We start from the raw sequence: 14533 nt of genomic DNA on the forward strand, positions 1-14533 counted from the left end.
ATTTTATTTTTTGGTGGGGTTGGGGGGGACATAACAGTTTTTTCACTCTTGTTAATTTTCTGTTGATTCCATCTATCCTTAATCTTCATTATGAACAATACACCAGGTTTTCTTCTGAAGATCAAATGTGGTAGTGAGGCAATAATGCAAAGACATAGGATGGCAGGGGGATTCCGGCTTCTTTCTTTTTTCCCCTCCTGCGGAAAGAGGGTCTATAACACTCCGTAGTAGGGAAGACAATTCTGATTATGAAGGGTAATTAGCTAGGCTCTGCTACAACCGAGAGCCCTGAAAGATTCCTCAACGCGGGCTGCTTTTCTCTTCCTCTCCACCAGAGGCGACAGCCTCTTTCCAAACAGAAACTGGGTTGGAATAGGCCGGTCCGGGGAAACAGCCAGAAGAAAGATCAAAGGCTAAAAACCGCCTCAAAGAGCAAAGGTCAATACCCAACTCCTAAGCAGGCCTTAAGCTTTCATCTGCCACGAAACATGAAGGTGACTCCTCCCAACATCGAGACCTGGGGGCCACTCAGCCTTTCAGAGACCCGGCGGGTCCGAGGCGAGTAACAGGTAACACCGGCTGAGCCGCCGCCGACCGGAAGTGGAAGAGAGCCTGGGGCGGGGTGAGGACAGGCCGCAGCACGCCTGCGCAGTCAGCAGGAGTTGCAGCGCTCATGCGCAGCTGGGCGGTGACAGGGTGACGCTCGGAGCGTGGGCCGCGACTCTCACAGATCCGGTTCCGCCCTCTCGCTGCCGATCCTTCGGAGCGAGCGCCTGAGATCCCTTTCCCAGAGTGCTCTGCGCCGTGAAGAAGCGGCTCCCGGGGACTGGGGGCATTTTGTGTTGGCTGGAGCTGGAGTAACAAGATGGCGTCGTCGGCGGAGTGACAGGGGTCCTTCTGGGCCGGAGCCGGCGGCAGTGGTGGCAGCGGTATCGCCGCCCTACCTCACCGCGCCCCTTTACCAGCCCGCGACGTCGCCGCGCAAGCGAGGCAGCGGCGGCCGCCGAGAAACAAGTGGCCCAGCCTGGTAACCGCCGAGAAGCCCTTCACAAACTGCGGCCTGGCAAAAAGAAACCTGACTGAGCGGCGGTAATCAGGCTCCCCTCGGCTGATTCTGGGCCCCGAACGCCGGTAAAGGCCTCCGTGTTCCGTTTCCTGCCGCCTTCCTCCGTAGCCTTGCCTAGTGTAGGAGCCCCAGAGGCCTCCGTCCTCTTCCCAGAGGTGTCGGGGCTTGGCCCCAGCCTCCATCTTCGTCTCTCAGGATGGCGAGTAGCAGCGGCTCCAAGGCCGAATTCATTGTCGGAGGGAAATATAAACTGGTACGGAAGATCGGGTCTGGCTCCTTCGGGGACATCTATTTGGCGATCAACATCACCAACGGCGAGGTAATTATCTGGGGTGGGGTTCAGGATAACGTGCGCTTTTCCTCATTCCCCCCACCACTGCCTCTTACCCCCAAAGTCCTCGGGCCTCTCCTCATCGCACGCACTCGCCAGGGAGTCCAGGGAGCTAGTTTTCCTGGCTTACGAACCTCGCCCGCTGTCTCCCTAAAAGGGTCAAGAACCCGATAGAAAGGTTGGGGGAACTAGTTTCCCAGCTTGTTAAACACGTCCCATAAATGTCCCTTAGCCGAGCTTTTTTTTTTTTTCACCATCTTTTAAGGTGGAAACGGCAAAATCCTCTTTCTGTGACTCCCATGCTTTTTTTTTTTTTTAATTTTTAATTCTACTGGGCCTCTTGTTCCAATTAGAACAGTTTCCGATCGCCTAGTTCCTTAAAAACCTCTCACTACGTTCAGAGGTTGACTCTTTTTTCTGGATGAATCATTTTCCTGCACTTTAGAGGACGTACGGATTTCGTCACTACCCCCTGAAGAGGCCTTTGAGGCTGGTTGCCTCGTTTTATAATTACCGAGAGCTTTCTCTTTCCAGCTTTTCACTTCTTCCTTGTAGTCGCGACTTGGAGTTTCGCTAATGTCTCCCTCCTTTCCTAAGTGACATTGAATCCGTTGGGATGTTGATGCCATCATCCCCTCTTTCCCCTGCAGGAAGTGGCAGTGAAGCTAGAATCTCAGAAGGCCAGACATCCCCAGTTGCTGTACGAGAGCAAGCTCTATAAGATTCTTCAAGGTGGGGTTGGCATCCCCCACATACGGTAAGAACCCGGTGCAAATAGGCGATCCGCTGAGGGAAGCACGGAATGGGGAAGTGGGTAGAGGCAGGTAATGAGACCAGCTGAATCCGGGTCTTGGTGTTTTAGTTACCTGGGTTCCCTATAGCTGGTGGTTTCCTGTAAGTCAGTCATCTCAATTACTGAGTAAATTTCAGTTTGCCAACTTATTTCATTGTATTACACTGCTCCATTTCGCTTCCGTCATTCTCTCTCTTCCCGAGGCTTTCATTTGCAGTTATGCGTGCAGGTCATCTTTGATCCCTACGCGGAAGGGTTGGCTGCTGCCTTTTTTACGGCGGCACGTCTGGTGTACTTAGGTTTGTCCAGTGAAGTGGATTTGAAGGTGCCGAAGCGACCCGGCGGTGTCAGTTCGAGTTGCTATTGGAGCTGGCTTGGGAAATGGCTGCTCTTTTGTTGTGTTTTTGTTCCAACATGTCTTCCTCCTCCGCTTAGAAAATGGCGGAACGACGTGACTCAACCCCATATTCCTGCCCTTTTCTCAGCTTGGGTTCACAAATTATGCTTCCTGGATTCCTCCTTTAGCAGCCCCGAGTGGATTAAACCTTTGAAAAGCCAAGAATAAAGCTGCAGGAGGCGGTGTGGGGGTTCGAGGAAGGAGATGGCATAGTGACAATGTTTGTGATATCTGCAGCAGATGTGACACGAAATTGTTGAATTATACTATGTAAAATCCTTTGTAGTTCTTTTAAAAGTGTTGATTACTCTTTCTTTTCGTGAATGGTCATGTTTGGCACGTCTCAGTCGGGACTAAATTTGTATAGGTAGTGGCAAAGGCAGTTTGAGCAGCACCAACTATGTTAAAATTTACTCAAATCAGTTGTATTAACAGAAATCTTAATCACTTAGCCACACTTTGATAAGTAATTTTAACCTGTTGAGTTTGTCAGTAAATCTTCACATCAGAGAAATTGGGGCCTTTGTTGGTGTGGAATATTGGTGAGTGCAAATAACAGTAACGAGGATAAAAGATGACGAGATAGAAAAATATTGTTCTGTCAAATGGTTAACTTTACTTTGGAGGGTTTTAGCGTAATGTTTTAACTTTTGGGATTAAAGAGCCTCTTCATGGAATGGAGACTAAAATATAGTTTAAAGCCCAGCTATTTTCGAGCAACAATCTAAAATAACATTTGCAAAATTATCCAGAATAGGTAAGAATGGTATTTACTGTGTACTGGAGCCTCTTCTTTTTTGAGACAGAGTTTTCGCTCTTGTGGTCCAGGCTGGAGTGCAATGAATGGCACGATCTTGGCTCACTGCAATCTCTGCCTCCCGGGTTCAAGTGATTCTCGTGCCTCAGCCTCCTGAGTAGCTGGGATTACAGGCGCCCACCACCACGCCTAGCTAATTTTTGTATTTTAGTTTCACCATGTTGGCCAGGCTGGACTCGAACTGCTGACCTCAGGTGATCCACCTGCCTCGGCCTCCCAGAGTGCTGGGATTACAGGCATGAGCCACTGTGCCCGGCTTTTTTTTCTTTTGAAACGGAGTTTTACTCTGTTGCCCAGGCTAGAGTGCGGTGGCGTGACCTTGGCTAACTGCAGCCTCTGCCTCCCAGGTTCAAGTGATCCTCCTGCCTCAGCCTCCCAAGTAGCTGGAATTGCAGAGCTGCACTACTACGCCTGGCTAATTTTTGTATTAGTAGAGATGAGGTTTTGCCATGTTGGCCAGGCTGGTCTCCAACTCCTGACCTCAGGTGATCCACCTGCCTCGGCCTCCCAAAGTGCTGGGATTATAGGCATGAGCCACCGGGCCCAGCGTGTTAGCCCCTTTTTCTATTCCAGTTTGTATTTTTCATATCTTGAATTAAGGACTGGGTTGCATAGTCTTTACATGGAAACAACCCAAATAAAACTGTCCTTAAAAAGAGTTCCAGCCAAGCGTGGTGGCTCACGCCTGTAATCCAAGCACTTTGGGAGGCCAAGGCAGGCGGGTCACTTTAAGTCAGGAGTTCGACACCAGCCTGGCCAACATGGTGAAAACCCGTCTCTACTAAAAATACAAAAATTAGCTGGGCATGGTGGCACCTGCCTGTAATCCCAGCTACTCGGGAGGCTGAAGCAGGAGAATAGCCTGAACTCGGGAGTCAGAGGTTGCAGTAAGCTGAAATGGCGCCACCGCACTCCAGCCTGGTGACAGAGCGAGACGCCATCTCAAAAAAACACAAAACAACAACAACAAAAAAATAAAGTTCCAATGCTGATTTTACAGTTTTAATGGAGAATTGAATGATAAAATGTGCTATTGGTTGTAAATGAGCAAGTAAATCTTTTGGAAGGAAATTGCAAATTTATCTTATGAGGTGAAGATTAAATCTGAGGTGATATAGATTTGAAGTTTTTAAATCATTCTTGCCTTTAAAAAAAAAACCTACTGTGTGGGAAAATAAGGCCCCTCACCCCTGATTTGCTTTCCATTACTATAGTTTTTCCTAGAATTTCATATAAATGGAATCATACGATATGAGGTCATTTGTGTCTGGCACTTTTCACTTAACATAATGTTTTTGAGATTCATCTATGTTGGGAGATTTTATAAATTTCACAAATCAGGTTAATTCAAAAAGCATTAAGCATTGTCATTTTCAGTGCTAAACCCAAGTACAGTACATGTCCTTTTATCTGGTAGCTTTTGTTTAAGACCTGATACAGACCCATAAGGGCAATGAGTAATGTACTGAATAAGCACATGAATAAATTAGCTTCTGAGCAGAATTATAGTAATAGGTGCCTATTATAAGGTGGTGAGTGCAGAGAGAGTTATGGTTAGTTATAAGCTGTCTATGGGTGAGGCTAAACAGATTAACCTGACTTTCAAGTTAAGGCTTCCTGAGAGAGATGGGATTTCAGGATCTGGCTCTAAGGAAGAAAGCTTGGTGAACTGGTTTGGTAAGGCATCCAAGAATAGAGTGTGGCTTCTGGGTGTAGTCTCTAAGGCAGAACACAGTAATTGGATGAGAGTGTGGAAAGCGTAAATTTGCTTTAGGAGTGATAGGGTCAGGTACATAGAAACAAAAGTGGTTCATTGGTTTTAAAGTGAAATGTAAAAAAAAAACCAAAACTGTTTCCACTGAAGCAAAAAGGATGAAGATTTATGTAAACATTCTTTATTGGGGTAGCAACATCTTCCCATCCCCCTCAGTTTGTTCCCCACTATTTCCGTATCACCTATACATGGTACATACTTAATGAATATTTACTCGGAAAGTATTGAATTAAGTTGACTAGTGTTAGCTAGATAAAAGTTATGTGTTATCTATTGTTTTAGAAGTATTGTCACTAATTTAAAAAATTTAGATTTTGCTGCCTTTATCCTTCATATACAGATTTGTTCAATCCCTTCCCTATATTTTCTGTTACAAAACTCCCTGTAGGATTTGCTTTTTTTTGTTGTTGTTGACATGGAGTCTCTGTCACCAGGCTGGAGTGCAGTGGTACAGTCTTGGCTCACTGTAACCTCTACCTCCTGGGTTCAAGCGATTCTCCTGCCTCAGCCTCCCGAGTAGCTGGGACTATAGGCACATGCCACCACGCCCAGCTAATTTTTGTATTTTTAATAGAGACGATGCTTTACCATTTTGGCCAGGATGGTCTCCATCTCTTGACCTCGTGATCTGCTCGCCTCGGCCTCTCAAAGTGCCTGGATTACAGGCGTGAGCCACCGTGCCCAGCCAGGATTTGCTTTAAGATACTTTGGTATATCTTACAACAGAGACTGAAAATTACCTGGCCTGCATAGATGACCTGCTTAATCAGGTCCTTCCTGTGTAATTTGAGAGACCTATCGTTAAGAAGCATAGCATCCAGAGTAAAGAGCAAGGATAAGCCGAGCGCCATGGCTCACGCCTGTAATCGTAGCACTTTGGGAGGCCGCGGTGGGCAGATTGCCTGAGCTCAGGAGTTCGAGACCAGCCTGGGCAGTAGAGACAGGTGAAACCCTGTCTCTACTAAAATACAAAAAAAAAAAATTAGCCTGGTGTGGCGGCGTGCGCCTGTAGTGCCAGCTACTCAGGAGGCTGAGGCAGGAGAATTGCTTGAACATGGGAAGCGGAGGTTGCAGTGAGCCAAGATCGTGCCACTGCACTCCAGCCTGGGCAACAGAATGAGGCTCTGTATAAAAAAAAAAAAAACAACCAAAAAAACAAACAAGGATGAGAGAATGGCATCCATTTTCTTGATATTTTAAGAAATGAAGCTTCCGGTTCTAGGCACTTGGAGAGCCGTGGCTTAAGGTACAGACATGGCCAAGTCCAAGAACCACACCACACACAACCAGTCCTGAAAATGGCACAGAAATGGTGGGCTCCAGGTTCCTGAGGAACATGCACTTTGCCAAGAAGCACAAGAAGGGCCTAAAGAAGATGTAGGCCAACAATGCCAAGGCCATGAGTGCACTTGCTGAGGCTAGCAGGGCCCTCGTAAAGCCCAAGGAGGTTAAGCCCAAGATCCCAAAGGGTGTCAGCTGCAAACTCGATTGACTTGCCTACATTGTCCACCCCAAGCTTGGGAAGCGTGCTTGTGTCCGCATTGCCAAGGGGCTCAGACTGTGTGGGCCAAAGGCCAAGGATCAACCAAGGCCCAGGCTGCAGCTCCAGCTTCAGTTCCAGCTCAGGCTCCTCCCAAAGGCTCCCAGGCCCCTACAAAGGCTTCAGAGTAGGTATCTCTGTCTGCCAACCTGAGGACAGAAGGACTGATGCGACCCCCCTGGGCTGCCGTCTTCATGGGGCTGGGGTCCTCCTGTGCTATTTGTACAAATAAACCTGAGGCAGGGAAAAAAAAAAAAAAGAAAATTCTTGGACCTTGTGAATTAATATGTGAGAGCTCACTTAAAATTACAGTTGACCCTTGAACAATGCTGGGGTTAGGGACACTGAACCCCAACCCACTCCCACTGTGCCCCACAGTCAGGAATCCAAGTATAACTTTTTTTTTTTTTTTTTTTTTGAGATGGAGTCTTGCTCTGTCACCCAGGCTGGAGTGCAATGGTGTGATCTTGGCTCACTGCAACCGCTGCCTCCCAGGTTCATGGGATGATTACAGGCGCGCCGCCACACTCAGCTAATTTTTATATTTTTAGTAGGGACGGAGTTTCACGGTGATGGCCAGACTAGTCTCAAACTCCTGACCTCAGATGATCCACCCACCTTGGCCTGCCAAAGTGCTGGGATTACAGGTGGGGACCACTGCGCCTGGCCCCAAGTATAACTTGACTCCCCGAAAGCTTTACTACTACTAGCCTAATGTTCACTGGAAGCTTTACCAATAACATGATTGGTCAATAACTATATATATATAAAGCTCTTTACCCTCATCATCCTCACTTTGGGCTGAAGAGGAATAAAAGGGGTTGATCTTGTTTGGGTAGCAGAGGCAGAAAAAAACCTGTGTATAAGTGGATCTGTGCATTTCAAGCCCCTTTTGTTCAAGGGTCAGCTGTATTGAGTTTCTGTTAAAACCTTTTTTTGTGTGTTCCATTCTGAATTGAATTAAGTTCTCCAAAGGAATAATTTAAAATTTTTATTATTATTTTTATATAGATGGGCTCTTGCTATATTGCCCAGGCTGGTCTTGCATTCCTGAGCTCAAGTGCTTCTCCTGCCTCAGCCTCCCAAAATGCTGGGATTATAGGCATCAGCCACCGTGTAATGACCCAAGAAACAATTATGATATACTGAAAAGTTCTTATCTAGGTAGATTTTGGAGGTTTGAGCTGTAGATCTGCCATGTGGTATTGACTGGGTCATCTACAGTCAGTCAGTTCCTTAATCTGTGTGAGCCCATCTGTTTCCTCATTTAGAAAATAAAAAAAGGATTGTTCTAATGGGAAGGAGAGTGCTGAATAGAAAGATTTAGGGCTGCCTACCCTTCTTTTGCCAGCTAAATACTCATTTCCATTTGCCTTTGCATACTGAGCTTTTGGGTAGGGTTTTGTTTGAACAAGGGTTCCCTACTGGCCTCATTGATCCTAAGGCCTTTTAGTCCTAGAATTTTAAGACCTATTTTCAAAGGATAGTAACTAGAAAAAAAGCATTCCAGCAGTTTGATATTGTGTGTACTACTTGCCTTCCTTTCTTGTTTTTCCTATTTTTCTTTCATCTTTTATTATTTTTATTTTTAGCGGCAGGTTCTTGCTCTGTCACCCAGGCGGAGTGCAGTGGCTATTCAGAAGCATGATAATAGCACACTACAGCCTCAAACTCCTGGACTCAAATGATCCTCCTGCCTCTTAGCCTCCTGAGTAGCTGGGACTGCAGATGAATACCACCTCTCCCAGCTGCCTAGTGTGTTTTAATCACTATTTTTGCCCTCTGTGTCTGAAGGTCAAATGTTTTAGAACGTATTTATAAAGCACTAGTTAATCCTTACTCTTCACTTTTAAAAGCAGCTTAATCTTATCTTTGGCACTGAGCATATATCCTGTGAATAACATAATGGCTGTTATCAGAGAACAAAGATGACGCTGCATTGGGTATGTCTTCATTAAGATATATTACAGTGTCCATGCTTAGCTTGAACTTAAAAAAAAAAAACAGAAAAACATACGTCACAGATCACGAGAAATGTGCTTTTTAACTTGAAGGGAAACTGAATTCATGGTATACTAGAACTGCTTTATACTGGCTTATGAGATAATATAATAATGCTAGGTAGCATTTTAAGCTGGACAAAATGTTAGAGATGTATATAACCCTATTCCTAGTAATACAAATTAGACTGTTGAATCTCAGGGGAGTTACTAGAGTGTCCTAACTTCCAGTTCTCCTGAGAATCATTATCACCCTTATGTCAAGGTCAAATCGTGCCCTCTCACACACTCCACATCGTTCCATTTGATGCTGGAGAGCCACCCTGTACTTCTTCACTTGTTGGCATTTTGCCTCATAGACAAGCTGAAGAGCTCTTATTTAAATGTAAGTAACCTATTTGTATTTAATTAGATGCTTACGATTCAGGGTGCTCCTATTCTCCCTTTTGAATCTGTGGATTGCAGGATAAAAACTTGTTAGAAATTATTAATTTGTGGCCAGGCACAGTGGTTCACACCTGTAATCCCAGCACTTTGGGAGGCCAAGACGGGCGGATCACCTGAGGTCAGGAGTTCGAAACCAGGCTGGCCGACATGGTGAAACGCCATCTCTACTGAAATACAAAAACTAGCCAAGCATGGTGGTGTGCGCCTGTAGTCCCGGCTACTCAGGAGGCTGAGTCAGGAGAATTGCTTGAGCCCGGGAGGTGGAGGTTGCAGTGAGCTCACGCCACTGCACTCCAGCCTGGGTGACAGAGCGAGACTCTGTCTCAAAAAAAAAAAAAAAAAAAAATATATATATATATATATATATATATATATATATATATAAATTTGTATCTCATTTTGGAGTAAGTACTCGAACCCATGTAAAGTATGTGGGTTATTCCTTGGCTTTAGTCAGTGATCCCCAGCCTTTTTGGCACCAGGGACAGGTTTCGTGGAAGACAGTTTTTCCACAGACTGGAGCAAGTAGGGGGTGGGGTGGGGGTGGGAATGACTTTGAGATGATTCAAGTGCATTACATTTATTGTGCACTTTATTTCTATTGTTATTACATTGTAACATATAATGAAATAATTATACAACTCACCTTAATGTAGAGTCAATGGGAGCCCTGGGCTTGCTTTCCTGCAACTAAATGCTTCCATCTGGGGGTCATGGGAGACAGTAACAGATCGTCAGGCATTAGATTCTCATAAGGAATGCACAACCTAGATCCCTCTGATGCGCAGTTCACAGCAGGGTTTGTGCTCCTATGAGAATCTAATTCTGCTGTTGATCTGACAGGAGGCTGAGCCCAGGCCATAATGCCAGCATTGGGGAGTGGCTGTAAATACAGATGAAGCTTCACTTCGCCTCTATACTGGATACCGGTCAGTGGCCCAGGGATCAAGGACCCTTGGCTTTAGTCATTTCTGGACCTAGATCTTTTTTTTTTTTTTTTTTTTTTTTTTTGAGACGAGTCTTGCTCCGTTGCCCAGGCTGGAATGCAATGGTGTGATCTTGACTCACTGCAACCTCCACTTCCCAGGTTGAAGCGATTCTCCTGCCTCAGCCTCCTGAGTAGCTAGGACTACAGGCATATACCACCATGCCTGGCTAATTTTTTTTAGTAGAGATGAGGGTTCACCGTATTGGCCAGGCTGGTCTCGAACTCCTGACCTCAAGTGATCCACCTGCCTCGGCCTCCCAAAGTGCTGGGATTACAGGTGTGAGCCACCGCACCTGGCTAGATCATTTTGTTTTAAAGTATATTTAAGCTGTACCCAAAATATCATTAAATCTTGGTTTTCTCATGATCTGTCACTGTTTACCAGGGATTTTTGCTGTCAAGAATGAGTGTCTTCATAACTTTCATCATTTAACTTGGTGTTCAGTGTATGAACACAGGTAAAATGATGCTTTATTTTGTTACTGTTTTTGTTTCTAATTTCAATCTCAAATGGCTCTTAAAATTTTGGTTGACTGGCCGGGTGTGGTAGCTCACGCCACACCTGTAATCCCAGCACTTTGGGAGGCCAAGGCAGGTGGATCACTTGAAGTCAGGAGTTTGACACCAGCCTGGCCAACATGGTGAAATCCCGCCTCTACTAAAAATACAAAAATTAGCCGGCCATGGTGGCAGGTGCCTGTAATCCCAGCTACTTGGGAGGCTGAGGCAGGAGAATCGCTTGATCCGAGGAGACGGAGGTTGCAGTGAGCTGAGATCACACCACTACACTCTGGCCTGGGTGACAGATGGAGATTCCATCTCAAAAAAAAAAAAAAAAATTGGTTGACCAGTATTAACATAGCATAAACTAATGCATGTTTTAGTGGGATTTTTATTTTTATTTTTATTTTTATTTTTTGATATGGAGTCTTGCTCTGTTGCCCAGGCCAGAGTGCAGTGGTGCGATCTTGGCTCACTGCAACGCCGCCTCCCGGGTTCAAGCGATTCTCCTGGCTCAGCCTCTGGAGTAGCTGGGACTACAGGTGCCCGCCACCATACCCAGCTAATTTTTTTTGTATTTTTGTAGAAATGGGGTTTCACCGTATTGGCCAGGCTGGTCTTGAACTCCTGACCTTGTGAGCTGCCCAGCTTGACCTCCCAAAGTGCTGGGATTACAGGCGTGAGCCACCATACCCTGCCAGATCAGTTTTGACAAATGTGTTGGTGTAACCTACATCTCTATTGAGATAAGGACTATTTGATTTTTTCTTTGTATGCACACACTGCTCGTCCTTGGTAAGTTCTATTCTGTGACAGTGTTAGTTTTATTTTATTTATTTATTTTTTAAGTCTGTCTTTTGGTTTACAGCTAAGCCTTATTTTTCTCCCCAGTCCCCAGTTAAGCATTATTTTGATGTTGGTTTTACTATAGATTAATAGTCTGTTTATCACCATGAGGTACATTATAGGATTTATCTGACAAAATTATCAGATGGTGGTTGTGTTGCAGGTGATGGTAGTGAATATGGTATTCAGTGATAATTGAGATCTTTACCTTGCTCTTCTTTGAAGAACTAAAATACTGCCTTTTTCTTGTCGGTGTGAGCAGTGGGGTATGTTATGGCCCTTTTAATGGGGATTTTGAAAGTGCTACACAAAAAGGTTTAGCTGAAGAGAGTACATTTCGATCCTCAACATAAAGGGAAATGGAAGGAGCATTGTATTATGAGTCAGGGTTCTGCCTGTGATGCCATCTAGATTTGAACCTATTAATAGAATGAACTCTATAATTTGTAAAGTCAGTTCTTACTTGTAAAAGGGTTTTCGAAAGCCCAACAAGGTCTTAAGAGTTTTTTAATGTATAGTATATATTGATGGAATCAGTAGGACAAAAGATGCCTCTTGTTCTCTGATGTAATGATTTGTTCTAACTTTAAGGTATAATTGCCTTGTATTTATTCGTAATGTTGATAAGTACTTTTGAAATAAGGGGCTAAACATTCTTTTTTTTTTTTTTTTTGAGACGGAGTCTTGCTCTGTCGCCCAGGCTGGAGTGCAGTGGCGCAGTCTCGGCTCACTGCAAGCTCCGCCTCCCAGGTTCACGCCATTCTCCTGCCTCAGCCTCTCGGAGTAGCTGGGACTACAGGCGCCCGCCACCACGCCCGGCTAATTTTTTGTGTTTTTAGTAGAGACGGGGTTTCACTGTGGTCTCGATCTCCTGACCTCGTGATCCTCCCGCCTCGGCCTCCCAAAGTGCTGGGATTACAAGCGTGAGCCACCGCGCCCGGCCTAAACATTCTTTTTTCCCTCTGCATGCAACAAAGAGAGTCCAATATTATCCAGGCATTGCATATGGTCTCATTTAATCATTACACCAATCTTGTAAGTTGGTGTTTCATAAAAGTATGTGAGTCAAAGTGGTTAATTTGCCTAAAGTCATACAGCTGATGTGTGATTTGTACAGGTCCTACTGCATCTTTCAGCTCTACCAGTGGTTCTCAAATTTTGCTGCAAATGGAATCAAATGGCAAACTAAAAAAAAAAAAGACACCTAATCCCTAACCGCAAGTATTTTGATTTAATTAAATTGGGATATGGTGTAGGTATGATTTTTAAAAGCTCCCCAGGTGATTCTGATATGTAACAATAATTATTAATCCTCAGAATATAGTATATTAGTAATTAATAACAATTAATAATTTTTGCTTTGCTACTCACCTCCCATCAACCCCCATCTTTTCCTAGAATTAGAACGTAATAAGGGTATACTCTTTTCTCTCTTTTTCTTTTTAAGAGTTGGGTTCTTGCTCGGCCGCCTAGGCCTGAAGTATAGTGGCTCAATCATAGCTTACTGCAGCCTTGAACTCCTGGGCTCCAGTGATTCTCCTATCTCAGGCTTCTAAGTAGCTGAGACTACAGGCATACACCACCATACTTGGCTAATTTTTATTTTTATTTTTTAGAAATAGAGTCTCACTGTGTTGCCCAGGCTGTAAGGCTGTGTTCTTAATTTATATATTTCCTCTTAGAATTAGGAGGTTAATTCAGGAAATCCTGTAATAGGCATCATGGTACTGGAAAGTACCAGAAAGTACATATAATCCCATGCAATCAAATGCTTTGATTTCTGGAAAGTGTCTAAAATCGATGTATGAAACCGTTTACCTGTTCACATGTTTCAGATGCATTCCTACAATAATGCATTCTAGAAACTCCTTGAGGGAGAGAATTGTCTTACTCATAGAGGTATCTTGTGTTTCTTATTGTGCCAAGTACAATAATGGAATTCTACTTTTATTATATATCTATATACATGTAATTTTTTTTTTTTTTTTTAAACAGAGTTTTGCTGTTGTTGCCCAAGCTGGAGTGCAACGGTGCAATCTCGGCTCACCGCAATATCCGCCTCCTGGGTTCAAGTGATCCTCCTGCCTCAGCCTCCTGAGTAGCTGGGATTACAGGCATGCGCCACCACACTCGGCTAATTTTGTATTTTTAGTAGTGACGAGGTTTATCCATGTTGGCCACACTGGTCTTGAACTCCTGGTCTCAAGTGATCCAGCTGCCTTGGCCTCCCAAAGTGCTGGGATTACAGATGTGAGCCGCTGTGCCCAGCCATTCACTGTTAGGTTGAGTTTGGTTTTGTGTTTGGCTGTTTATTATTACCACCAAGCTGTACTTACAGAAATCCTAGTGTTCCCATTTTTGAACCTTCATAATATTATTTTTTATCCCTCTTAGAGAAGTGAGTGTTGTTAGCTTCTACTCTTCAAATGAGAGCTCTGATAGTTTGAGACTCTCTTGGTGAATTTAACATACAACACCTTGTACAGTACCTTGAAGAGAACAACCATTTCTTTCATTCAGTTGACATTCACATGAGGGTACCTACCCTGTGCCAGTCACAGTTTAAGAAACTGGGCAGCTGGGCGTGGTGGCTCATGCCTGTAATCCCAGCACTTTGGGTGGCCGAGGCAGGCGGATCACCTGAGGTCGGGAGTTCGAGACCAGCCTGACCAACATGGAGAAACCCCGTCCCTACTAAAAATACAAAATTAGCCCGGCGTGGTGGCACATGCCTGTAATCCCAGCTACTACGGAGGCTGAGGCAGGAGAATCGCTTGAACCTGGGAAGCAGAGGTTGCAGTGAGCCGGGATCGAGCCATTGCACTCCGGCCTGGGCAACAAGAGCGAAACTCCGTCTCAAAAAAAAAAAAAAAAAAAAAAAAAAGGTACACTTCATTGAACAGACAATGATTTTGTGAGGCTTGCATTCTTTTTGAGCATCTGCTATGAGCCTGGCATGTAATTGTGAATTTGTCTCCTGCTGAAAATTAGGAGGAAAGATATCTAAATCTCAAACTATGTGAGAACATAAAT

The 14533-nt window shown here is 44.7% G+C and overlaps 1 protein-coding gene and 1 pseudogene across 4 annotated transcripts in view; both read left to right on the top strand.

Moving 5' to 3' along the window:
* Nucleotides 1-786: 786 nt before the first annotated feature.
* The window catches only part of CSNK1A1 (casein kinase 1 alpha 1), a 57744-nt gene continuing 43997 nt past the window's right edge, over nucleotides 787-14533 (top strand). For 3 of the 4 annotated variants that reach the window (XM_003266626.4, XM_003266624.4, XM_003266625.4), the window contains exons 1-2: nucleotides 787-1385; nucleotides 2048-2154. In XM_003266626.4, the coding sequence (XP_003266674.1) occupies nucleotides 1263-1385; nucleotides 2048-2154 (230 nt within the window). In that variant the 5' untranslated portion in view covers nucleotides 787-1262. The remainder of the gene's footprint in view (nucleotides 1386-2047; nucleotides 2155-14533) is intronic. The other variant, XM_030826758.1, reaches the window with a different exon arrangement.
* On the top strand, nucleotides 6334-6933 carry LOC115838028 (annotated as a pseudogene).

This window comes from Nomascus leucogenys, chromosome 2 (genome assembly GCF_006542625.1).
Source record: "Nomascus leucogenys isolate Asia chromosome 2, Asia_NLE_v1, whole genome shotgun sequence".
Taxonomy (NCBI): Eukaryota; Metazoa; Chordata; class Mammalia; order Primates; family Hylobatidae; genus Nomascus; species Nomascus leucogenys.